Raw genomic sequence first — 26,902 nt, 5'->3', positions numbered from 1 at the left:
AGGCCTTTGTTTTACCATAACTTTGCAAAAATTAATGGTTTGTGTGTTGAAAACCCTTTCATGTGCAGTGTTTTTATGATTATCCTTATAATTGCCTAATTTTGTTACAAAACCATTCTTTTGTTTAATATTTTAATCAAACATTTTATTGCACAAATTAACAACAAAATAATGAAAAATAAATCAATAAAATAAATCCACAGAACTAGAACCAAACTCAAGAAAACAGTATTAATATCCTCAGTGAAGATTGGCATTCAAAAAAATCAGATGCCTCAGCTTTGATGGACTGATCCTATTTCTTCTTTCTGTGATTATCTGCCCTGGTTTTGAGAAGATTCTCTGTGAAGGAACCGATGTTGCCCACAATACACAGTCACGACTCGTTAACTTCAGTGGAGTGCCGCTTCGCTTTATCCCCCTCTCTGTTTTAACATAATGGTATGATCCCATATACTCACATCTGATTGGCCGCGATGCGATTGCTGACCAATCAAAACAAAGTTCTGCCTTTAGGTAAGCAGCCAAAGGCTTCTGATTCACTACAAAGCATCGCCTCTCAGAGCCGCATCTTTTGCGCATGACCCATCACTACTGCGTTCACAATTCACAAGGTGCAGATGGGAGGGAGAACGGCTTACTACACAGTTTATGGGAAAAAAAAGTATTTCCCTCACAATTGTCCCAAAAAATTCACTACACTGTCAGTCTGGTCTGAAAATCATGCGGCGCAATTTTTTTTCCTCACTGCTGCACGAGTCTGCGTGAGAATATGGGGGTGTGGCGTGAGAGCGTGAGAATTGGGTCAATTGCGTGAGTCTCACGCTGAATGCGTGAGAGTTGGCAGCCTTGCAATTGCATGAAATCATTCAAATTTTTCCATTCTTAATTACACTGCTAAATTATGAAAGTTTCCATGTTGTATTGTTTTAATAGCATGTTGGTGTTTTGACTCATTCATACCAGTGAATTTGAATCTTTTGAATCATTTCACAAAATGAATAATTCACAGATGCAGTCATTTCTGTAGGTTACATAGGTAGGTGTGTGTATGTTTTAATTGAGTCATTGAATCCTCAAACAACAGTCAAATAGATGACCGAAGCACTGATTATTCAAATTTAGCTGCTGACAAGTCTTCTAAGAGAAGTTTGCATCTGTAGCCTTGTGGGCAGCATGCTGCAAATAATAATAATCTGTCAAGACACTTTTGTAATTCTTCCACAGCATTTCTCTCTTTGTTGTGAAGGACACTGATTCACATGTCGAACTGAACCAACATTCAGTCGGTCAGCAGATCCACCTTCGCAACTGAGTTGTGCTATTTTATTCAGTTTGGGCAAGATTGACTACATCTCATGCTATTGCCATTCTATAAACACTGAAATGCAGTCACATGTTTTCAAAAAGGAGAGGCGATTTAGATTGAGAGTGATTCATTCACTTATTGACAATTGTTTGTAGGAATTGTAGATTTTGATGTAGATCCTCTTTCTCTTTTTTGCCCTCAAGTGAGGCATGTCACCCCAGGTGACTTCATTGAAATGTTCTTCTATTTAGTAGTTTTGAATTAAAAGCATTCAGTGGCAGTCCTGGTAGATTGAAGTGTTACACAGTCCAATTGGTGGGACTTTACACTGATCATCATGCGAGTCAGTGATAGAGAGAGAGAAAGCAAGGTGCTCACTGGTTGGTTTGAAATGTTAAACGTGAAGGGAGTGTCTTTTTTAACAACAAAGCCGTGGTGAGTAATTGACATAGAAAGAGGTAACCCAGGCACTGATGGCAAGACCAGTCAATGTCTCACCGTCCTTTTTACTTTTGTGCCGTTATAGTTTTCCTTTCACTTTCTTGCATGTACTTACTATACTTCTTGTGGCTTGTTACTTCATGGAGTATGGGACGGAGTGCCTTTACAAAGTGAAGACTTTCACTATTTTCATTATTCCTCTAATAAGAGACCAGTGCCCCCCTGAGTGAATTACTAATAATAACTTTTCAAGAACTGTTTTACTGGAAGCAAAAGATGCAAATCAAGTTTAGAGTAAACAAATATTGTGCTACTATCTGTAAAATGAGTCCAGACTTTATACTTTTGTATACAGTACAGTGTTTTTTCTTACAAACCTTTTTATAGTGAATGACAAACCTGATTTTCAACTCATTGTTGACACAAAAACAGACAGGATTGTTTTTGGAGTTAAATTTGCAGAGGTATGTTTATGTCTAAGATCTCTTTGTGCATGGTATCTATGAATTCAGAAAAATTTAACAGAACACACTGAATCCAAGAAGAAATAAACCAAGTACAGCATGATCTAGGTTCCACATCAGTTCTTTCCCCTCTGGTGCAGTTGGAGCAGTTCTGGGTGATATTGTGGTGTCGGTCAGATTTGTTAGCTTTTTATTTTCCTGTTGCAACAATGCTGTGAGGATGTTGTCTGCACCTGCATGATAGATCAGGATGGGAACAGGACATTTGGCGCCAATATGCTGCAAATTGACCTTTATGGGATTTGCGGTTTGAACTACCAGATTGGCAGTCAAGTATTAAACTGGGGAAACAGATTTCACATCCCTTGTGCATTAAAACCATGGGAATTTGGAAAGAGAACAGTGGCAGAGAGATACTATGCAGTCTGAAAGAGAAGAGAAGAGGAGAGGAGGGGAGGGGAGGGGAGGAGAGGAGAAGAAAAAAAACAGGGTGAGATAAGACTAAGATGAGAGCAGTGATTTCTCAACTAAAACAAGCATCAGGGCTTTTGATGTCACAAATGCTATTTTCATATGCAGTAAAAGTTTAATATGCTAAATACTGTGTGTTTTGAGTTAACTTATGAAAAAAGTGACTTTTTACAGTGAAGTTGCATACATAATTAAAAATGAAAGTAATCGCATCAAATTAATGCCTAAAATTGTTAGGCCTAATACTAAAAATAATAACAATTTTATTTAAAGGTATTGTAAATAATTGTTTGCAACACATACAGGTATATTTTTTATACCATCACTTACTGTTAAAACAGGATAAAACAAAATGAAACAGAAGTAATCCAAAAGATTAAGAAATTATTTTTATTTTACAGGAAATTCAACAAATTGCCTCAGGCAAAACTTTTAAATGTTTTTAAAGTTTCTTGGCTGTGAATGTGAACTTCACTTTTTCAAATACTATGTTTAGTTGCTTCTCTGAAGTGCTCAATGCTGTAGCCGTGGAACTTGTAAACATGGCTTTGTTGTAGAGTCCTGTACATGTCAAGCAATCAGATTTAGACTTTCTGCTTTGAAAAACCATTTCCAGTTTAATGTGCCATATGCATCAGGTCTGTAGGTGTGATGTATGCAAACCAACCCAAGTCTGGAAATAGACTTTAGAGAAGGAAACAGCATAGTGTGATTATGTTGTCATATTAGACTTGAAATAGAATATGAAGCTTACAGATCATGAGGTTCTTTCAGCCTAAAATGTGCTGCTATGTTCCTTAAATGCAATATTTAGCCTCATCTATTGTATCTTACCCCTTAGGTGTGATAATGTGTTAGAGCAAACCAGAGCGCTCCAGCTTGTGTTTGTCAAAGATATTGATCTTGCCAGGGTTAATTTCTTCTAATTTATCTGTTTTGATTGTGTGAACAGGCTGTACTTGGTATTTGAAAGGAAAGTGTTAATAGTCAAAATTGAAGAGCAGGGAAAATGCTTTTTTTGCTATCATAATTTTCCATTAAGTCTGCGTGATGTGAAGTCAAATCTTCCTTTCTGCGAACAAGGAAAACTGCAGTGCTGAGCCAAATATACTAGCTGTTCTCTCTTTCTCTACTTTTAAGGATAGTTCACCCAAGAATGAAAATTGTCATAATTGTCTACATGATTATTGTATTCCATGGGACAAGAAAGCAGAGGATTTAAAGAATGTTCATGCTGCTCTTTTATACTGTATACAGCACATGGACCAGAGGCTATCAAGCTCCAAAAAGGATAAAAATTAAGATACACTATGTTCAAAACCTTGGGATAAGATTTTTTTTTTGTATTTTATCTAGCTTTTTCTGTTTTAAGAGCTTGACAGCCTAGTGCTCACCCACTTTAATTTAGAGTAACCGAAGCAATTTAAAAAAAACTTCTTTCATGTTTGATGGAAATAAGGAAGTCATTTATGGGTTGTCAACAATATAAGAGTGAGTAAAGCATGACCAAATTTTCTTTCTTAGTTGAACTATAACTTTTAGGTTACTCTTCTGACTTCCTGTGTGCCACAGCTGGCCTATCCTTTCTTTGTTTTCCTTTCTTTAAATCCCTTCTTCCCCTCAGGGTCAAGATTTCTCAGAAACTGGGCTTCAAGAGTTCACAGTCACATGGTTCAGCTTTACCGCCTGAGCGTCGAAAAAAATAAGAGTATCCAGAAACACAAGTTACAGTCATTAAAACACACAAATACACAAATGAATAAAGGGGTCAAACATGCATAAATGCGGGCACACACACACACATACACACGGCTGCAGTGAGAATTAAACACTACTGCCAAAAATCCAAAACAGGACCCCCTTCTCTTCATATTTATTTCTTTCTCACTACTCCAGTCACTATCCTTCATCTCCTGCACAACACATAATGCAACATTTATGCAAATTATTATCACATACCAACATGTGCATACATGCCCATATAAAGCACTAAGCAAATGTTTTACAGCACACCTGTCTATGTGTGTTAAATAGACCACATTTAATACCTCTGTTTTTCATACTTGAGACACAATACACAGAGCGAGAAACTTCATTATTCCTCATGCTCTGGTTTTATACTTTATTTTTAGTTCTGACTAGTACAGAGCTCTTTAGTACTGGAACTTTTAGTAGTCTCAGTACTCCAGTGTTGTCTGACTGCTCGGCGGCTATTTTTGAACACAGTCATGCATGAGCAGATATACCGTATGCATGAATGATCAAATGTGGTTGTTGCAAAATTCTTGAACAAACATTCACTGGATGAGATATTAATATAAACTGGGTTATGTCTTGAGGTAATACAGTCAGACAGGACCAAAATAAATAAATAAAATGTTTCAAAATATCCAATCTGTACAGTGGTCAGCACCAGGTTGTTAAGACTGCACCAGACAGTCAGCTGCTCAACCTCTTGTCTGTAAGCAGACTCATCGCCGTCCTAGATGAGACCGATGACTGTAGTGTCATCTGCGAACTTCAGGAGCTTGACAGAAGGGTCTTTAGAGGTGGAGTCACTGGTGTACAAGGAGGAAAATTGTTGGTGGAGCGGCTGTTTGTCATGAATTTCCCGTCTCACTAGCTGTTGCCTATCTGTCAGAAAGCTGGTGATCCACAGCTAGACAGATAGAGCTAGGGACAGAGAGCTGTGTTAGTTTGATGTGGAGGGCTGTTGGTATGATGGTGTTGAAAGCCGAACTAAAGTCCACAAATAGGATCCAGTAAGGGTCCAGTGATGTCCTTCAGATAAGCCAGAACCAGCTTTTCGAACGAATTCATGACGACAAACATTAGAGCCACAGGTCTGTAGTCATTAAGTCCTGTTATATTGGGTTTCTTTGGAACAGGAATGATGGTGGAACATTTGAAGCAGGAAGGGACTTCACATAACTCCAGAGATCTGTGAAAAGATGGGGGCCAGCTGGTCAGCACAGGTTTTCAGACAGGCTGGTGTTACATTAGCCACTTTCACACTGCCATTCCCGCAAATACACGGATAAAGTGTTCCGGCAATTGTTCCCGGGTCGCTAGATTTTGCACTTTCACAATGCCAGTGATTACCCGGGATATTTGCGTGCTTTCACACACAACCCGTAAAGATCCTGTAACGACACGTGACATCAGGGCGTGACGTGTAATGTACTAGTCGAAAACGTTAGGCACGTCAGGGCGGAACGATCTCGGCGTCAGGGTGGAAAGTGAGGAACAAATTGTCTCTGCTGCATTACAGTTTGCAATTTTTTTTGTCGCGAACGTTGGTCTTCCTTCAATACAGCCAGTAAAAGAGTCGCGCAATAACGCGCATCATCACTTCGACACGGCATTAGATCTGGCTTTTGTTCACACAGTGCTCGTCCCGGGTTGAACCCGGCAATGTTATTAGGTCCCCGACCCGGGTTCAATGCCGGAATCAATCCCGGGACGTGTTTGCTTTCACACAGAAGGCGACCCGGCAATGTTCCGGCAATTTGCTGGGTCTGACGTGCAGTGTGAAAGGGGCTATAGGCAGGGCCCCAGTGCCTTTCTTCTTTTGTTCTTCCTGAAGACCTGGTGCACATCGTCCTCACTGATCTGAAGTGCAGAAGCGGGGGAGAGAGGGATTGCAGGAGGTGTTAATAGTTGTGTAGAGAGATGGTCAGAATGGGTGTGGGGGGTTTTGAATCTACAATAAAACTCATTCAGGTCTTCAGCAAGTTGTTGATTTTGCCTCAGTGAAGGGTGATGGTGTCTTGAAGTTTGTGATGGCTCTCAGACCTTTCCACACTGAAGTTGAGTCATTGGAAGTGAACTGATCTTCCAACTTTTTAGCGTAGCTCCTTTTAGCCGCTCTAATCTCCTTATTCAGTGCATTCCTGGCCTGATTGTTCAAGACTCTGTCCTTTATTAGACCTCTGCATCCTTTATTGCTGTGTAACGGTGATCTGGTATATTATTGTCTCTGGTGGTAACATGCTGTCTGTATTTTGGCAGTTCACAGGAAAGATTTGCTTTATTAAAGTCCCCGAGAAAAATTAAAACAGAGTCTGGGTGTTGTTGCTCTGTCTCTGTAAACTGATCAGCGAGTTTCTGTAAAGCTGACCTCCCGTGCGCTTGTGGAGGAATGTAAATACTCACGAGAATGAACGAGTGGAACTCCCGTAGAATGGTTTACAGTTAACGTGGAGTGCCTCTAGATAGGGACAGCACATCATCTTTAACACAGTTACATCTGTACACCACCTTTCATTGATGTAAAAGCATGTCCCACCGCCGTGCGATTTCCCCGTTGATTCTGTGCCGCGATCTGCTCTGAACAGCAGAAAGCTCGGCAGATGGAGCGTACTGTCAGGTATGGCGTCATTCAGCCAGGTTTCTGTGAAACTCAAAGCAGAAGAAATCCTTATTTGTCCGGGAGAGCAGAAGAAGTTTGTCCGTTTTATTGGGTAGAGAGTAGGGCTGCACGATATTGGAAAAAAATGACATTGCGATATTTTATTTTTCTGCGATATATTGCGACATTTTTTCTTACAAACAAAAATGGGGTGAGCACACTTACATTCTCATTTTAAATTATTTAAACATCGACACCATCGTGTCAATTGATTAATATGCGCGAGGGAGAGAGAGCAAGACAGCGCTTGTGTTGTTTGAAAACGTCTCTCTCTCTCGGTCTCTCTCTCTCTCTCTCTCTCAATTCAATTCATATTGCTTTATTGGCATGACATACAAAGGTACACATTCCTAAAGCATTGTACATAGCAGAATAGAAACAAACAAAACAAAAATACATATATATTCATAAGAAAAAAAAATTACATGCAAAATAAATCCATATACATTTCTATAAACATTGATGGTACTTCTAATGTACTCTCTGTCTGTCTCTCTCGCGCGCGCTCTGTCTCCCTGTCTCTCGCGCGCGCTCTCTCTCCCTGTCTGTCTCTCTTGCGCGCGCTCTCTCTGTCTCTCTCGCGCGCGCTCTCTCTGTCTCTGTCGCGCGCTCTCTCTGTCTCTCTCGCGCGCTCTCTCTTCCTGTCTGTCTCTCGCGCGTGCGCTCTCTCTGTCTCTCGCGCGCGCTCTCTCTCCCTGTCTGTCTCTCGCGCGCGCTCTCTCTCCCTGTCTGTCTCTCTTGCGCGCGCTCTCTCTCCCTGTCTGTCTCTCTTGCGCGCGCTCTCTCTATCTCTCTCTCGCGCGCTCTCTCTTCCTGTCTGTCTCTCTTGTGCGCGCTCTCTCTGTCTCTCGCGCGCGCTCTCTCTCCCTGTCTGTCTCTCGCGCGCGCGCTCTCTCTCTCCGCCTCTCTCGCGCGCGCTCTCTCTCCGTCTCTCTCGCACTCTCTCTCTCTCTCTCTCTCTCGCTCTCTCTGTCTCTCTCGCGCCGCCGCGCGCTCTCTCTGTCTCTGCCCTGTTAAACTTGCATGTGGTTTTCAGTCCTGTCAATTATAAACTTTCACTCTATGATGGTTAAGCTGTGCAATTAATCCGCGAATCACATTCGTCAAGGGCAGGGGAGTAGCTGGCCCGTACAGTTAATGAATAACGGATCAACTACGACAGCCTACATCCTACATGACTATCGTGGATTTGTACATCGCGATATCGATGCTTAAACGACACATCGTGCAGCCCTAGTAGAGAGTGGAGATTTGCCAGATGCATTCTAGGCAAAGGCATTCGAAATCTGCGCTTCCTGAGCTTGACGAGTACACCGGCTCGCTTTCCCTGTCTGCGCATCCTGAAGCGTTTGATCAGCGCCGCTGCTCCGCCAACTACAACATTCAGCAAAACATCAGAATAATTGAAACTCCATAAGAGATTTTGTGGTGTGTTCTTCCGAATGTACAGCAGTTTATCCCTGGTAAAACTGATTGTGTTTGAATAAAAAACCAAAAACAGGAAAAACTAACAAAAACACTGAAACAACTGTAGACTGAAGCACCGTGGCTGCCATGTGCGGCACTATCTTTGAGATCTTTTGGAGATTAAAACGTCAAGGATGGTGCAGCTAAATGGTGCTGAATATTGGGATCATAACACCTAGTCCTATCATGCAAACTAATACTGTGCTACTGTCTATTATAATTTTTAAAATTAATAATTTACAAGAAAAACACAAAACCACTGCTCTTAATTTATTTTGGTTCTTGAAGCAGTGATGATTTAATTGATTTTAAAAATACACATCTGACGGGCAACAAAAACCTCAGTGAGGGTGCTCAGCTAATGCAAACAGTAAAAAGAGGGAAAGGTTGGCACATCACTGCTCCAAAAGTACCAAAATGTTTTATTTCTTGTTCTCACCACAGGTGACATTTTAAGCTGTATAGCTTTTCATCAGACAAGACTCAGGTATGACTATAAACTGCTACTTATGACACTTCTACAATGTCAGATGAAGAGCCACATTGCTCAAAATGTCACCTTTCCCCAAAACGTCACTTTTCCCCTCTTTCTAATACTTATAATAATAATAATAATAAAAGTGTACTAAAATATTAGATACTATATAGGCTAATGTATATAGTTATTTTTATAATAGTTTTTTTATACTTCATATATGTTTTTTATATACTTTTATTTTGTAATTCACTGTTTTTATTTTAATAGAACACACAAAAACACATCACAACAAAGAAAGGAAAACCAAGTTAAACCACTGCCCTCCCAGAACCTCCCCCCAACCCACACCTATCCCATCGCACCCCAGGACCCAAATAAATACAAAAGTAAGATAATATATGATCAAATAAATATACTCAAAAATAAATAAATAAATAAAATAAAATAAAAATAAAATAATATACAAACAGAATTGGTAATAATATTAACAACAGAATGACATTTTATACTAAATAACCAAAATCTTCGATATTATGGAAATCCAGTTATTCCACATAGAAAGAGTAGCAGGCTTTGCGTGGTTAGTCCGTGCAGAAGACAGTTCCAGGTATAGTATTTCCAATAAGGAATGCATCAAGTGTTGAGCAGAAAGATCATGAGGGGGTTTCCAGCGTTGAACTAGTAATTTCTTTGCCGCAGTCATAGCTGCTAGCCAAAATTTCTGTTCTTTCACACTTACAGAAAATTTGAGAATTATCATTCAACAATAAAATAACAGGATCCTTGGGAAAAGGAATCTTGATAACCTTGTATAAAACATCAAGCACAATGTCCCAAAATTTTTGTACATCTGGACAATCTCATAACATGTGTCTTAAAGTGTCAAGGCAACCTGGTCAGCAAAATATACAATATGGATGGGGTGAAATACCCATAGCATAACGTATACCTGTGGTTAAATATGCCCTGTGAATAATGTTAAAGTGAATGAATTTGTGATTAGAGTTTGAGGACGCATGGAATGTATTAACCCACACTGTGTCCCAATCAATACTTCTAATATAGGGAGTCAAATCTGATAACCACGCTCTAGCATTAGGGAAATGATCAGGATTAAGGTTTGAAAAGCAAGAGTAAAAATAAGAGACAATTCCTATGTTTGGCGCATTTTGAATCCATTGCACTACTGGGAGAATTTGAAGATTATTACCCCAAGGAACCTTATGATATTTTAAAGCAGAACGGAGTTGAAAAAAATAGAAATAAAGTGTTATGGGAAATGTTAAATCTTTCAATTATGTCTTGAAAATTTAAAATTGATTTCTCTCCATTTATATCTTTTAGTGTTACAATACCTTTTGTAGCCCAAGATGGCTGTACAAATGGTTGTCCGCCAGAAAGCAGATTCCGATTGTGCCATACGGGAGTATGGGTATGCCATATAGTTTTAGAAGGAAAAAGGGATTCAATCTTTTTAAATATTTGGAGAGTATAGGAAAGTATAGGTCCATAATGTAATGTGCACTTCCTACATGTAAGACCAGAAAATAAAAAATCTTGCAATCGAATTGGTGAAATAAGTTCTTGCTCTATTACTTTTAGGGCTGCAACTAACGATTATTTTGATAATCAATTAATCTGTCGATTATTTTTACGATTAATCGATTAATCTGTTTATGTACTTATATTTTAGTTTTTTCCATTTTTTCCCCAAGTAAATTATTAATAAATGGTCTTTATCATTCAGCATAGATTTTTAAGAGATTTTAACCATTTTGCACTGTCATATCCTCATCAAAAATATATCTGGAGTTGTTTTATTGTGTTAGTAATCCTTTGTCGAACTCTTCTGCAATCAGAACACTGACCCATACTCTAGCAAATTTCACAAGTAGATTTCAAATAATGTTTTCACCATGGCAGTCCTTAGAGCTCCTAAAGTAGTTTAACATCCCGAACAAAGCTTAAGGAATCTTTCAGAACATATTTTCACGAAGAATAAGGATAAAACAGAATAAAATTGCAGTGCATTGTATTTTATTATTTACTGGGAAACAGCTTTATAGCTTTTGCTGTGAAATTGTAAACAATCCTTCGAAAAAAGTGCCAATGGCATGAAACCTGAATGGAACTCACAATTTAAAGTAAAATCCATCAGAAGGTTGTCCAGAAAAAAAAATTGGACACACACAAAAAACCTGCTTTGTGAAAAAGAGCAGTGAATACTTAGAAAAAAAGTGCATTTCAAATATCTTTAAACATTTACCTCTCTCATTCAGTCATAATTAGGCTGCACGACTGAATTTTGAACTGGTAAACGACAAACTGATCACAGAACATGTTTGTAAAGCTTTAAATGTTAACTGTTAAAAAGCAATGTTATCAGCTTTTACGACTAAACATTTGCAAACAACATTGTACTGGAGAATCTGCACAAATGAAAGTCTTAGGGGCCGTTCACAAATCGCGCCTAAAACGCGTGGAAAACGCTAGGCACACCGCTTTCTCCTTCTTTCCAAAGCGCTCGGGCAAAAGCGCCCCTGAGGCGTCTGCCTTTGCTAAGCAACCATGACGTGCTCTCTTCTTGAAGACGCGGAAATTTCAGCAAAGGATAAATGGATTTGCAGCTCAAAAAATCGCTTGCAGTAGCTCTGCTACTAAATTTATTTCAAAATGGAAATCCATATACAGCTATGATCAGCTGTTCCTTTCATCTTGACTGAGCTTTTAACGTTGTTACGGGAAAGGATGAAGCTGATTGGTAAGTTCTTGTCACATGACCCGCGGTGCGCTTGCGGCATTCTGAAAAGTTGAAATGTTTTAACTCGATGCGGTGCGGTGTTGGAAAAAACGAACTTGAGCGCGCAAAAGACGCGATATGTGAACGTCCCCTTAAACAGTTCAGTAGTGCAGAGTTTACAGGTTACTCTTCTTTTTTGAAGGCTCAAAGTAAAGTACTCCCACATCACGCTGAATGCTGCAGAGACGCTGTTCGGGAAGCATGTGACATAAAACGAGGCCAGCTATTGGCTATTCGCTACTTCTCCTGCTGTACTGGCTGAGTAAAACCTCCGGTGGCTCATTACTGCCACACTTTGGTCACCGCAGATTTGAAATATGCACGAAATGAGCCGCTTACGGCAAATAAAAGTTATTTAGCAACGAATCGATGACTAAATTAGTTGACAACTATTTTAATAATCGATTTTAATTGATTAAATCGATTCGTTGTTTCAGCTCTAATTACTTTCCACGAGGACCATGAACAAGGATCAAACCATTTCTTAACCGAGAGAAGAATAAAAGACCAATGATACAATTTAAAATTTGGGCAACCCCATCCACCTTTAATTTAAATTCTTTGAAGTGTAGACCACTTAACGCGGGGACGTTTTCTGTTCCAAATATATTTTATTAGTAAAGAATCTATTTTTTTCTAATAATTTGTAGGTTGGGGGAGAGGAAGCATGGAACTAATAAAATTGATGCGAGGCAGAATATTCATTTTTATTACTGACATTCTGGCTGAAGGTGATGAGGGCAGATACATCCATCGTTGAATATCAGACTAAATTTTCCCATAGATTGAAATATAGTTTATTTTTAAGATTAGGGGTAAAGTATGTCTGAGTTCGATCCCTAAATATTTAACTTGTGTTGATAATAAGATATTGTTTGGAATAGAAACATTTAGACCACCGGAATTAAGAGGCATCAAAATAGTTTTTGAAAGATTAATTTTAAATCCCGATAGTATGCCAAATTCATCTACAATTTTGAGGGCGTTAGGAAGCGAGCGCTGCAAGTCAGATAGAAATAATAAAGTGTCATCTGCATATAAGGAAACAGAGTGGCTTGATGTGCCTAACCGAATTGGTGTAATGCGACTGCACTGTCTAACATACTGTGCCAGGTGTTCTTTTGATAAGTTGAACAAAAGGGGGAAAAGTAGACAACCCTGCCTTGTACCTCTATGAATATTAAACCTGTCTGAGATGAGTCCACCAGTAGATACCCTGGCCATGGGATTAGTGTATAGACGGTTTCATTGGGCGCACGCGCCTGGACCTAAGTTAACTTCCGGTCTGTGTTGTGTATATCGGTCTGGCTGCAGTGCCTTCTACAAACCCAGGTAAAGTCAAGGTGATGAGTAGACTGAAGTTGGGCTCAGGTGGTTGTGCTGCGGGATGTGTTTCCCATACATTTATTTATTTTTGGAGACTCACCACATTTTAAAACTGATCGATTTTCAAAAAGGTTTCGTTGAATAAACATGAGTAAGTTATGTACTGCACGTTTAATAATAATGATTCCTTACATTTATATGTTTAAATATCAAACCGAGGCACAGGTGTTTTATATCGCTGTATTTCTGAAGGAAGACTTGCATGTTATATGCCTGATAAAGCAGTGTGTGAGCGTACCAGCTCTGCTTTGTTTACAGCTGTTACTGGGGAAACCTCTATTTCTCGCGCTTTAAGTCTATGCTTTAAAACATCTCCTATTGGCAAATAATTAATTAGCATTTTCATTAAGTCCGCCTGATCCACGCAGCAAAATTTTGTTTTTTTTATAAAAAAAAAAGATCTACTCTAGAGGGACTTGGCTGTTGTTATTGATTCTATTTGGAAGTCTACCGGAAGTTAAGTTAGGTCCACAAAAGCGCGCGTGCGCAGTAACGTTTGTTTATGTTGTTGCCGTTGAAACCGCCTATAGAGTTTGTATCATTCTAATGAACCCACGCCCGACATTGTCAGAAGCTAGGCGTCCAGGAATGAAACCTGATTGATCTGGATCAACTAGTTTATGTATTACTACTTGTAGGCGTCTGCCAATAACTTTAGCATAGATTTTGACATCCTCATTAATCAAGGAGATGGGCCTATAGTTAGAACAGTCTGAGTGATCTTTGCCGGGTTTATGTAGAACAGAGATTAAAGCTGTATTGAGGTCTCTGTGAAAATGGCCTTTGGGTATGGCCTCATTTATAGTGCATAACCAAATGTGACCTAATAAATCCCACAGCACCAGGTATAACTCTGTTGGAAGGCCGTCAGTTCCTGGAGACTTTTCTTTATTTGAACAGATTACTGCATTATGTAGTTCTTCTAAAGTTATATCAGAGTCCAGGTTGTCCATTTCCTCTTTTGAAAGTTTATTCAAATTCAATTGGTCAAAAAATTCTTTTAACTGACCGGTACTGGGTTGCGTTTCTGAAGTATATAATTTTTCAAAGAATGACGTGAATATTTTGTTAATATCTTTGGGATGTGAATTGAGAATTTTTTTTACATTTTTAATCGCCCGTATATTAAAACGTTGCTCATGTTTTTTCAGAGTAAGTGCAAGGAGTCGGCTTGGTCTGCTTCTATCTATATAGTATTTATGTTTTGTAATATGCATTAGATATTTTGCTCTTCTGCGTAGCAAATCATTGAGTGCAGTCCTTTCAACATTTAACTCACATAGTTTAATACTGGAAAAATTGTAGCCTAATTCCCTTTCTAAGTCCCCACATCTTTTTTTCTAATACTGATATTTGTTCAAAATATTTCTTTTTAAGTCTAGCAGAAAAGGAAATGGCTTTGTTCCTTAAAAAGCCTTTGGTAGATGCCCATAGCATATCATAATTGGAGACTGAGTTTTGATTTAATCTAATAAATTCAGTCAGTTCTGCTCACAGTTGAGATAGGAAGTCCTCGTTTTGTAGAAGCAGAGTGTTAAATCTCCATCGGGACGGTTTACAGGATGTCTTGATCTGGAGCTGTGCTAATACAGTATTATGGTCAGAAACACTTTGTGGTAGGAATTCAATGTGTATTAGATCTGAAAGTAGCGTAGACGAAAGTAAAATATAATCAATTCTTGAGAATGATTTGTGACTTGGAGAAAAATAGGTGTATTCCTTAGCTGTAGTATTATGTAAACGCCAAGCATCACATAGGTCTAGGTCTTTGATAAACAATCTCAGTGCTGCAGAATACTGAGACTGTGTTACTGAAACTAAAGGATTGGAGCGATCCAAAACTGTGTCAAACACAGCATTCATGTCAGATCCAATGACGATTGAATAACCATGAAGAGATAAGTGTTTTCAAAACTTGTGGAAAAAAGGAGATGTCATATGAGTTTGGGGCATATATATAAACAAATGCATACCTATTTCCTTCAATTAAGGCACAGTAATAAGCGACTCGGCCATCGTCAACGGAGCCTTTGTGTTCAATAATAAAATTAGAATTACTTTCAAAAAGAATTGTCACCCCTTGCTTTTTAGAATTACAATTTGATGATATTATGGGAATATAACGCCTGTTTTGCATTCTTTGGGTGTCTATTTTAGTAAGATGTGTTTCTTGAAGAAACGCTACATCGATTTTCTTTCTGTGCAAAAGATCTAAAACCCATGTACGTTTAATGGGAGAATTCAACCCCCTAACATTGAGAGACAATATATTTATATTAACCATAATCTACAATTGCTGGATTCACACAGAATAACGCATAAAGTAAAAAACAGGTTGTTGTACATATAACCAAGATTTTCATATCCATATGCAGTAACAAAATCATTATCGGTCCTTGGGTGCTTTATGCGCCGCCCCCTCCCTCTCCCAAATAACCCTTTTAGCAAACATCTGTGGCGATCACTAGGCAATGTCTAGAGCACTATTCAGCCTTATTAACCCCTATGATTAAAACAAACAGAGAAATGTAGAATTATAAGATGATTTTTACAGAACTCTGGATAATCATCTAACATGTGATTTCCATAACTGGACTCTTTATGACAACCAGAATTAAATTATGAACTAAGGCCCAACTTTTCAAAGTTAGCGAGCTTACAATACTCAACTAAAAACTCTCTATATAGCAATATCTATCAATCTGCACGAGATAGAAAAAAAATAAAAATAATAATAATCAAAAATAGAATAAACAAATAAATAAAAATACCTTATACAACCCGAATTCCGGAAAAGTTGGGACGTTTTTTAAATTTTAATAAAATGAAAACTAAAAGACTTTCAAATCACATGAGCCAATATTTTATTCACAATAGAACATAGATAACATAGCAAATGTTTAAACTGAGAAAGTTTACAATTTTATGCACAAAATGAGCTCATTTCAATTTTGATTTCTGCTACAGGTCTCAAAATAGTTGGGACGGGGCATGTTTACCATGGTGTAGCATCTCCTTTTCTTTTCAAAACAGTTTGAAGACGTCTGGGCATTGAGGCTATGAGTTGCTGGAGTTTTGCTGTTGGAATTTGGTCCCATTCTTGCCTTATATAGATTTCCAGCTGCTGAAGAGTTCGTGGTCGTCTTTGACATATTTTTCGTTTTATGATGCACCAAATGTTCTCTATAGGTGAAAGATCTGGACTGCAGGCAGGCCAGGTTAGCACCCGGAGTCTTCTACGACGAAGCCATGCTGTTGTTATAGCTGCAGTATGTGGTTTTGCATTGTCCTGCTGAAATAAACAAGGCCTTCCCTGAAATAGACGTTGTTTGGAGGGAAGCATATGTTGCTCTAAAACCTTTATATACCTTTCAGCATTCACAGAGCCTTCCAAAACATGCAAGCTGCCCATACCGTATGCACTTATGCACCCCCATACCATCAGAGATGCTGGCTTTTGAACTGAATGCTGATAACATGCTGGAAGGTCTCCCTCCTCTTTAGCCCGGAGGACACGGCGTCCTCCGGGCTAATGTCAAATTTGGACTCGTCTGACCATAAAACACTATTCCACTTTGAAATAGTCCATTTTAAATGAGCCTTGCCCCACAGGACACGACGGCGCTTCTGGACCATGTTCACATATGGCTTCCTTTTTGCATGATAGAGCTTTAGTTGGCATCTGCTGATGGCACAGCGGATTGTGTTTACCGACAGTGGTTTCTGAAAGTATTCCTGGGCCCATTTAGTAATGTCATTGAAACAATCATGCCGATGAGTGATGCAGTGTTGTCTGAGAGCCCGAAGACCACGGGCATCCAATAAAGGTCTCCGGCCTTGTCCCTTACGCACAGAGATTTCTCCAGTTTCTCTAAATATTTTGATGATGTTATGCACTGTAGATGATGAGATTTGCAAAGCCTTTGCAATTTGACGTTGAGGAACATTGTTTTTAAAGTTTTCCACAATTTTTTTAAGCAGTCTTTCACAGATTGGAGAGCCTCTGCCCATCTTTACTTCTGAGAGACTCTGCTTCTCTAAGACAAAGCTTTTATAGCTAATCATGTTACAGACCTGATATCAATTAACTCAATCACTAGATGTTCTCCCAGCTGAATCTTTTCAAAACTGCTTGCTTTTTTAGCCATTTGTTGCCCCCGTGCCAACTTTTTTGAGACCTGTAGCAGGCATTAAATTTTAAATGAGCTAATTAAGTGGATAAAAGTGTAAAATTTCTCAGTTTAAACATTTGCTACATTATCTATGTTCTATTGTGAATAAAATATTGGCTCGTGTGATTTGAAATTCCTTTAGTTTTCATTTTATTAAAATTTAAAAAACGTCCCAACTTTTCCGGAATTCGGGTTGTAAAAATAAGAATGTTACCATATCACTCTGATGGGCTGACCCATGAGCAAAGTTTGGAAAGGTTTCTAGTTCTTGTATTGAACAAAAACAAAGCGATTATAAGTCCTCCTCCATTGACTCCTTAGGCGGAAAGTTTAAAGATCTGCGAGCAGACGGTGTCGCCGTTCCATCAAGACCATCCAGATACTTTTCAACATCTTCTGGAGATTCAAACAAGTTTTTCTGACCCTTGTAAGTGACTTTCAGCAATGCTGGGTAGATTAGGAAAGTTTCAGCGCCTTTCTGGTGAAGCTTGGATCTTACGGTTGAAAACGCCTTCCTTTTTTGTGCCGTCTCGTGACTATAATCAGCATAGAACTCCAGACGTGCTCCTCCGGGTAAAGTGGGTTTTGCTTTACGTGCTCCTTGAAGGATGGCTTGCCTGTCAGGATAGCGAAGAAGCCGAAATATCATCGATCGTGGTCTAGGTGAATTGGAATTCGAATATAAGCGATGGGCTCTGTCAATCTCAATCTGGCATGAGCGCGCCGAAAGATCAGTGATCCATTTAGGTAGCATTTTCTGTAGAAAACTGACAGGGTCGTCTCCTTCCATTCCTGTTGGTAGATTAACCAGACGAACGTTGTTGCGACGTGACCGATCTTCGAGGTCGTTGCATTTTCGTTGGATCTGCTCTAATTGAGTCAAGCAGAAGTTTGTATCTTTTTTTGATTTGCGTAAACTGCCTTGAAGATTGTCCACTTTCGTTGTAATTGATGCCATACTTTTTACTCAGAGAGTCAATTTCTTGTTTCATTGATCGAAGAACAGTGCTGTTTTCATTAATGTAGTCACTGAAGGGATTAAGAGCCGTCTTTATTGCCTGTCAACATACAAAAAAACAGTTCTCACATAGCCTCCTGTTGTGCTTCGATTGCGTGACTAACAATTGAGGCAACATCGTCATCGAGTGTTTTGAGGCGTTTGCTGCTCGTAGTAGGCTTTTGGGGAGAAATCGATTTTTTTTTGCTGGTAGCCATTCTTGTATTATAAGTGTCTAGTTGTCAAAAGAAACAATATTCTCCTCTGTACGAAATGAATAACTAAAAATAGGAGGTTAATATTCGGGAGCCTAGTGTTGTGCAGCCATCTTGCAGGGCGCGCCACCGGAAGTCCCTACATTTTTTATATACTTTAATTCATCAACAATGCAATAATATATTTATATTGTTACAAACAATTATACTTTATTCTGGATCAAATAAATGCAGCAGCTGTAAACAATTTTACTGACCATATTGTAGGTTTTTATATTAAAGTAATTAAAATATACTGTCATTTATAGTATATTTATAATATTTATTTTAGTTGTCTCAAATTCTGAAATGTCACAGCTCCTGAAATTTTTGTATGTAGTAAACCTAGCTCATAACCCTAGTCCTGTTTAGTCTTTCTGTACTTTCTGTTATAACGAGATAGAGAGATTGAGAACCTTTAATCGGCTCAAGTTTAGAATACCTAATAGAATTCCTCTGTCTCTTCTAAAAGAAAATGTGGCTGCTATTCAATACACACTCCACAGCACACATGGGATTTGACTAACCAAATGGATAAGGACAGTGAAACTCCCTCTCTTTTAGCTTAATTTCATCTTTTTCTTCCATCTTTTAATTTTTTTTCACATTATATATTTCACAGTTCAAGGTAGAGTGCTATATTGTGTGTTAAGCAGTTGTACACCATGAAGGCATTGACACGAGAACAGGTGTTCAGAGAAGATTGAGATGCCAAGGTCCTTTGTTGAAGCTCTGGTACTGGCACACCCTTTTGTTAGAGGAAATTCAAGTGCTCTTGAGTTGTTCAGCTGATTTCATTTTCCAGCTGCCAATTTGCGGGACATCTGCTGAAAATGAGAGTGAAACCAAAGCTCCCATAGCAACTCTTGCTCTGTTACAATCTCCAACAGTGATGCACAGAAATTTCAGCAACGGAAATATTCAATATTCAGTTTTGGTTTTCACCTATAAATACTTAAAAGAGATGACGATGTGTACATCTTGCCACAAATGAATTTGACAGGGATTATTCATAGTTTCAGCAATGATACACTGTGTCTGAACTAAGCATGTGTGTTAACTGCTGGCCATGGTACTTGTGTCGTAATATCATTTGAAATCATCTGCTTAGCCCTGCCCTTCCTATAGTCGGTCATTAGCATTGTATTTAGTGGTAATGGAGATTGATTTTTAACCACTCCACCTCAATATGAATGCTTTTAAAAATGGGATTTTGGATCCATAATCGTGTTACATAACCAGATTAAGAACTTAGACAATGTGGCTTTATGAGCTTAGCGCCATGGTTAAGTAAGAGGGATATATCGTTGCATTGTAAGCACTGAATGTCCTCTATTTACCCAGACCCCATGTGTTAGGAAGGCTTTTATTATGACTGAGTCCTGTTTGACAGGTGAGTGTCAGAGCAAACCAAAAGTTTTTCCGCTCTGCACTCATGGCGAGTTTCTCTTTCAACACCACACAAGGAATGGAAAGATCCCGGGGGAGGCCTGAATGTTTATTAAAGAGGAGATTTTATGCCTTGCTGTTTAAAATGCTGGCCGTCAGGCAGTCATTGTTATTGTATCAGCCGGTGTCGACACATGTGACAGCTTTATCTGTGAGTTGACACGTTTCCCTACTCCACTGGGGATGGTTGAGAGTGGAACATGGAGATCTGGCAACAGTTTTGAATGATGACTGCAGTGTTTGTTTGCTCTTAAACTTCTAAAGTAGCTGTTTATAGCTATACCTGAGGCTTGTTGCTTTTTGTAAGCTGTCGTTTTGCATCTGAATCTACGTGTAGTTAAAAAGACCTGTGATTTGTGTTGATACAGGCGGCCTACCATTTAAAGACACTTGCATTTCATCATTTTGTGCTTGCAGTATGAATGAGGTAGCCTGCTGCCAGTGATGAAGCAAGCAAGGGGCTGTTTAACGATGAAGTGGCCAGGGTTTGTGTACAGTATCATGAAGTGTTCTCTAGGTCCTGCTGACTGGCATTCAGCCTGCATATGCATTTCAGTGTGGCAGCTGTCAGAGTGACTGGACGACAGCATACTGAGTGTCTCTGGAGCAGGAAGCAGCACTGTTATAGTCCAATAAAGCCTCTTTCACTGACACACACCCTCACATTCTCACACTCACTTAAACACACTCACTCTTGAAATAAAACTTGAAAAGTGTTTTAATTTATGCAGCTTCAACAATAAAATGGTTAGAAACTCTTTGAACTGAAAGATGAATCCAAAGTAAATATATGTTTTATGTTCTTTAAATGCAGCCTATGGTGATTTTATAAGAATAATTTTGAGAAATGCTTTAGCATACAGCAGTGCTTAGAAAAATATGTTTTTATTTTCTTATGCTATGCAAAGAATCAATCTAGGATTAGAAATGTATGCTCTTGGGACGATTTTAAATTTTTAACACCAGAAGATAGTTCAGTGTAAACTGCCATGCAAACATACTTGAGAATACTCAAGACGTGTCACTCGTACAGTTTTGAATGGAGGAAACTGCAACACTCAATATGGCCGCTCTACTGAAGGAAGCCCCACCTTCGGGATAAAAGAGCCAATCGCTAATCATTAATAATCGGTTGCTATCAAAAAAGTCAGCTTTCTGAAGCATGTTCTGGAGATGTGCACTAAGGACTGGAGCTTTGTATTTTCAGCTTGTATTTCAAAGGGACTTTGCTATAGCCTTGTTAATAGACATGATTATAATTTATGAGTTCCAACTTCCATCCAATTTTTTTTAATGCAGTAATATAATCCTTTGATAAATTCATAGAAGGAGTAACACTATTTGATATTTATGTTACAAACTACACTTTATGTAATCTATTGTGTAATAAAATGTTTAATTCCTTAGGGCAAACAGCCACAAATACAGGTCATAAAGTCACAAAAAACGTAATTTTGATATAATGGATTTTTTTTTTCTTTAAACAGATTGAAGATTTTCATTTACTTACTCTCAAACTTGTCAATCATTTACCTTAAACATGCATGCTCGATGCTCAAGAATAAGTGAGGTTTTTATCCTTGCGTATCAAGCATGCATTTTTGGGCACATGTCTTTTTAACATACTTTTTGAAGCTTGAATATGTTGATCATGTGGACTTTCAATGGATTTCCAAAAATTTGAGAATATTACAAATATCTTCATTTGTTTCCCAAAGATGAAAACAAGTCTTTGGAACGTGAGGGTGAGTGAATGATGACAGGATTTTCATTTTTGGGTGAACGAATGCTTTAAAGCTGTATGTCCTTGTCTCTTGTTATCTCTTTTTTTTTACTTGTAGTCATTTTGTGGAATATAATGAACATATTTTTGTTCACTTTCTTCTTTTCCTTCAATATCTGTCTCTCTTTCTCTCTCCTTCAGTGCATCTGCTGAATAATTTACTGTGTTTTTTTAGATGGGAACATAAAAAGGAGAGGCTTTAAAAGCTGTTTGTTTGTGGGTAGTGTGTAAATGTAGCCCTTCTGTCGTGTGTGTGAGAGAGAGAGAGAAAGGAGAGACTCGCACATTTAGAGCTGTTCGTTCAGAAACCGGCTTTACCTCCAGGTTAGCTGGGTTCTTGATCCGTCCCGTCACTCCTGCGGTTGCTGCTCAGCATCTAGAGATAGACTGTCCAGACCAGAGCTGCATGCTAGTTTTCACAAGAGAAAGACTATCTACATGGGTGTTCAGGAGTCCAGAATATCCTTGAGCCTATATTAAAGTTTTTACTTTTTTGTAGATGAGGATTCTATGATAGATGGTAGCCGAGGATTCTAATTTCTTCTTTTATTTATATTACAGAGAGAGTCCATGAAAGATGTCAGAGGAGGCAGTTGTTATTGCCAAGTGGGACTATACGGCACAGCAAGACCAGGAACTTGACATTAGGAAAAATGAGCGCTTGTGGCTCCTGGATGACTCCAAAACGTGGTGGCATGTACGAAATGCATCCAACAGAACAGGCTACGTTCCTTCTAATTACGTCGAACGCAAGAACAGTCTAAAGAAAGGCTCTCTGGTGAAAAATCTCAAAGATACACTTGGTAAGAGACTTATATATTTTGATTTCCTTTAATAAAGGGGTTATCCAGTAATGTCAGGATGATGGCTGTGTAAGATTTTGTAATATCCTGAAATCCTGAGATAATGACAAATAAAAATGTCCAGTTTAAAGCACATGCTTAGAGATATTCTTTATCGTGTAAGATTCTCTGGATTCATGTCAGTTTCTTATGGGTTTAAAACTAAACATTTTAAATGAAAAACATTTTCTTTTCAGTTTAAATAAATTTGAATGTACACATCATTATATTCCAAAATATGCACTATATAAAAGTAAGAAATTAATATGTTTTTTGTTGTTGTTCCATAAAGGATACATCACAATTGATCAATAGTGACAGTACACACATTTATAATGTTACAAAATATTTCTATTTCAAAAAATAAACCATGTTCCTTGGAATTTTCTATTAGTCATAGAATCATTAAAAGTGTCATTAAAAAAAAAAAAAAAAAAAAAAAAATATATATATATATATATATATAAGCAACACAATATTGAAACCATCAATATTGATTAAACTAAGAAATATTATCTTGAGGACCATATTAGATTGATTTATAGAAAACTTAAATATTTCACATTATTGTGTTTTTTTTACTGTCTTTTTTTGATCAAATAAATGCAGCCTTGGTTAGCACTTCTTCCAAAAACAGAAAAATAACCTTACTGACCACAAACATTTAAACGGTAGTGTATTTTCCAAGATAAAATACTTTTTTTTTTGTTTTACAGATTTAATAAATGAATATCATCATCAGGAATATCAGCTAAACTTCCCTTGACATGAAAAGGTTAATATTTGAAAAGATTTATTGACCTTGACGCACAGTCATGTGAGTCTGCAGGGTTTTGCATGACGATATCATTTCCTGTTTTGTTTGTTTCTCTGTATTGGTTCCACCACATGACTTTTTAAAATACTGATATGGAGAAGGATCCCTAAGGATGTTTTTCTTCTTAGAAAAAAAAAAAATTTTTCCAGACTGCATTTCATTTTTAAATATACATTTTATTTGTATGAGATTTTTTTTTCCCAATTATGAGAGTTCAGGATAGTTCCATTCCTCTGATATGTTTGACTTAATCCCTATTTTCATGTGAGAAATTCAAAGTCTTCAGAAATATTCAGCATGAAGGGTGTGTAAGCGGGAAGCACTAATGTAAAGGTTTTCATTGTAAAACCTAATTAGTTTCCCAGCCTTTAATCACACAGGGGAGAGGGGTGAACTAATCGATCAGCTGTGTCTTGGGGCATATTGAGTGTGCATGTTCATTGTAGTCAGCCTCAACTCTCCTGGCTGTGAAGTGGAGACTAATGTGTCCCAAATTTCCAGTGCCGAACATACAACATTGACTTTTTTTTTGACTGTTTAATGGTGGTTTGCTACAGAGCTGTTATGCTGTTTGCATAGTCGTGAGTTGCAGCCCCCCGAAACTTCACTGTGGTTTTGTTTTTATAGTAGCATGGTTGATTATTGTTGTTATTGTGGTGGAGATTCTTCTGTGTTACACTTATGGTTATAGTTTAACCACCTGGGTTGAACAAGCTAAAGGCAGTTGATATGCAGATGGTAGGAAATGAGCCGTGCAAATGGCAGTTGCATCTTTTCCTCGATGTGCTGTTTAATCTTCCTATCAACAACATGCACATTTCATGGGGAAATTAAATTGAAAAAAGATTACTGATTTAATTTGTTTTAAAGCTCATGTACACTACTGGTCATAAGTTTAACTGGTCAGAGGAAAAAAAAAATTTTGTTTATGTATTATATTTATTTGATCTAAAATGCAGTATTAATATTGAAAAATATTATTATTACAAAATAACTTTATTGTAATATAAATTATAATTTATTATTACAAGGCTACATTTTTAGCAGTTATACTAAAAAAAAGGATTATTTGAGAAATTTCAAAAGAACAGCATTTATTTAAAATAGACATCTGTTTTAACATGGTAAATATGACATGTAACACGATCAGTTTAATGCATCTGTGCTGAATACACAAGGATAAATTATATTGTAAAATATATTAAAAAGTAACTTCTTTTAAATTGTAATAATAGTTAATAGCTAAAAATAAATAATGAATAGTTAATTGTAATTTCACAAATTTACTGTTTTGCTGTATTTTGATCAAATAAATGCAGCCTTAGTGAACATTAAAGACTTCTTTCAAAAACATACAAAACAAAATCGTAATTATTCCAAACATTTGACTGATAGCATATATGGCTTCCTACATTCATAGAGGTGGCAGCTATCATGATATCTACACAAAGAGAGAGATGTTTTGTTCAGTGCAATATCATCACTTTCAGAGACAGACAGAGCAATTAGGATCCTCCACTCCATTTTGCTATCCTGCTGACACTGTACAACCCCTTCCCTGTCAGGGTAAAGGGGCCCCAGCTAACTGCCCCTTTGACCTTAACCTCTCTAGAACATCCTTTTCTCCCCTCCCTCACTTTCCTTAAAAAAGCAGAGATTCACATGAAGCAAACTGTAGAACGGTAGAGGTGAGTACTCGAGTACTCGACTGCGGCAGCGATGATCGATCATGTAAACGATGATAAAAAAAAAAAAATTTAAATTCTGTTTGGTTATGGCAGGACTTTGGGCAGCGCCCTGAGCTCTGATTGGTTAGCTGGCCACAGGATACATCGAAAGACGTGAGAAGAGTGAGAATCATGGCCCCAAAGTCACATAGTGAGGTCTGGCTTCACTTTGAGAAGACCGATGAAAATACAGTTCAGCGCAAGCTGTGCAGCGCCAAGCTGTCACACAAATATACAACAAGTACAATGCGCTATCATCTAACATTTGTACATAAAATGTCTAGCGATAACAGAGCGGCAACTCAGACGAGCATTGCATCATTTGCCGTAAGACCAAAATGCAATGCAGGCAGAACCGAGAAGATGACACAGCTAATCGCTGAAATGGTGGTGAAAGATTTGCTTCCCATTAACAGAGAAGGATTTAAAGTTTTCCTTGACTGTGGTGGAAGGTAAATGAGAATCAGTTTACAAAGCTAAGCATATTCGCACAGTGGTACCTTGCTGTTCCTGTAACATCTGTTCCAGCGGAGCGAATTTTTTCCACCACTGGCCTAATTGTGAACAGACGCCGCACTCTAGATCGACTCATCTTTTTGAAAACAAATATTTTTGAATTTCTGTTTGAACGTTTTAAGTTTCACCGATCATGGTAAATATAATATAATTTTTTTTTAATTAATATTATTATTTTAGTTTTGAGTTTTAGCAGCCATAGTTAAAATATGGCTATGGGGTCTCTGTTTTACACCTTGTAGCAGTTGTTTGGATGAACTTTGTTGAACTTTGTTCTTTATCTTTTAAAAACTAAGTTTTTAATTTTGGTTATTTCAGATGCACCGTTGGATTAAAATATGCTGCTAAAGTTATACTGGAAGACAATGTTTTGTAAAAAAAAAAAAAAAGCAGTTGAATAAAATAGCGAAAAAGTATCTTTGTGTTAATTTTTAAATTATAGACAAATAATTAAATAGTCTTTATAAAATAAAATTGCATTGGATATATTTGTAGCCTAATTACAATAATGAAAGAAGAATTAGCCTATATGTTATTTGTCGAGGCTGTTTGTCATAGTTTTTATCTTAAATATATTTTAAATTTTATTCAGTTATTTAGCAATAATCATCAGTGATTTACATGCTGTTAAATAACATCGGTTAACATAACATTGGTTGATCAGAAAGTGCAAATTGAATACAAAATATTGCTGAAATATTAGAATACATTCTAATAATAAATAACAATAGTGACATTAACGTAGTCTAAGAATGTGAATTTATTGTACCTTCGTTTTTTTAAGGCGCAATCCGAGTTACACTTTCAGTCAAGTTCAAATCTGCATTGGCAATTTCTTTTCAGATGAAAGTTGTAATAGCTAGCCTACATCTGCTTAATTAACATTAACATTTACTACATGCTGAAAGTGCTGCATATAAGTGATCAATTTCATGCTCAAATGCAATGCCCGATAATTATTATATTGCTTTTTTTTTTTTTTGTGTGTGTGTGTTTGTTCAGCAGAAGAAAGAAAGCCATACAGGTTTATAACAACATGAGAGTAAGCAAATGATGACAGCATTTTAATTTTTTGGTAAACTATCCTTTTAAGCTCGCAAAAGCTCATAAAAGCAGGC

General features: G+C 37.7%; 1 protein-coding gene across 1 annotated transcript in view; it reads left to right on the top strand.

Moving 5' to 3' along the window:
• The window catches only part of LOC132152021 (cytoplasmic protein NCK2-like), a 67,606-nt gene that overhangs the window by 25,231 nt on the left and 15,473 nt on the right, over positions 1-26,902 (top strand). The window contains exon 2 of the mRNA XM_059560645.1: positions 22,444-22,685. Within this exon, the coding sequence (XP_059416628.1) occupies positions 22,460-22,685 (226 nt within the window). The 5' untranslated portion in view covers positions 22,444-22,459. The remainder of the gene's footprint in view (positions 1-22,443; positions 22,686-26,902) is intronic.

The sequence above is a fragment of the Carassius carassius genome, chromosome 10 (genome assembly GCF_963082965.1).
Source record: "Carassius carassius chromosome 10, fCarCar2.1, whole genome shotgun sequence".
NCBI classification, from domain to species: Eukaryota; Metazoa; Chordata; class Actinopteri; order Cypriniformes; family Cyprinidae; genus Carassius; species Carassius carassius.
Note: the sequence above shows the minus strand (reverse complement) of the source record. Positions and strands in the feature narration are given on the sequence as shown.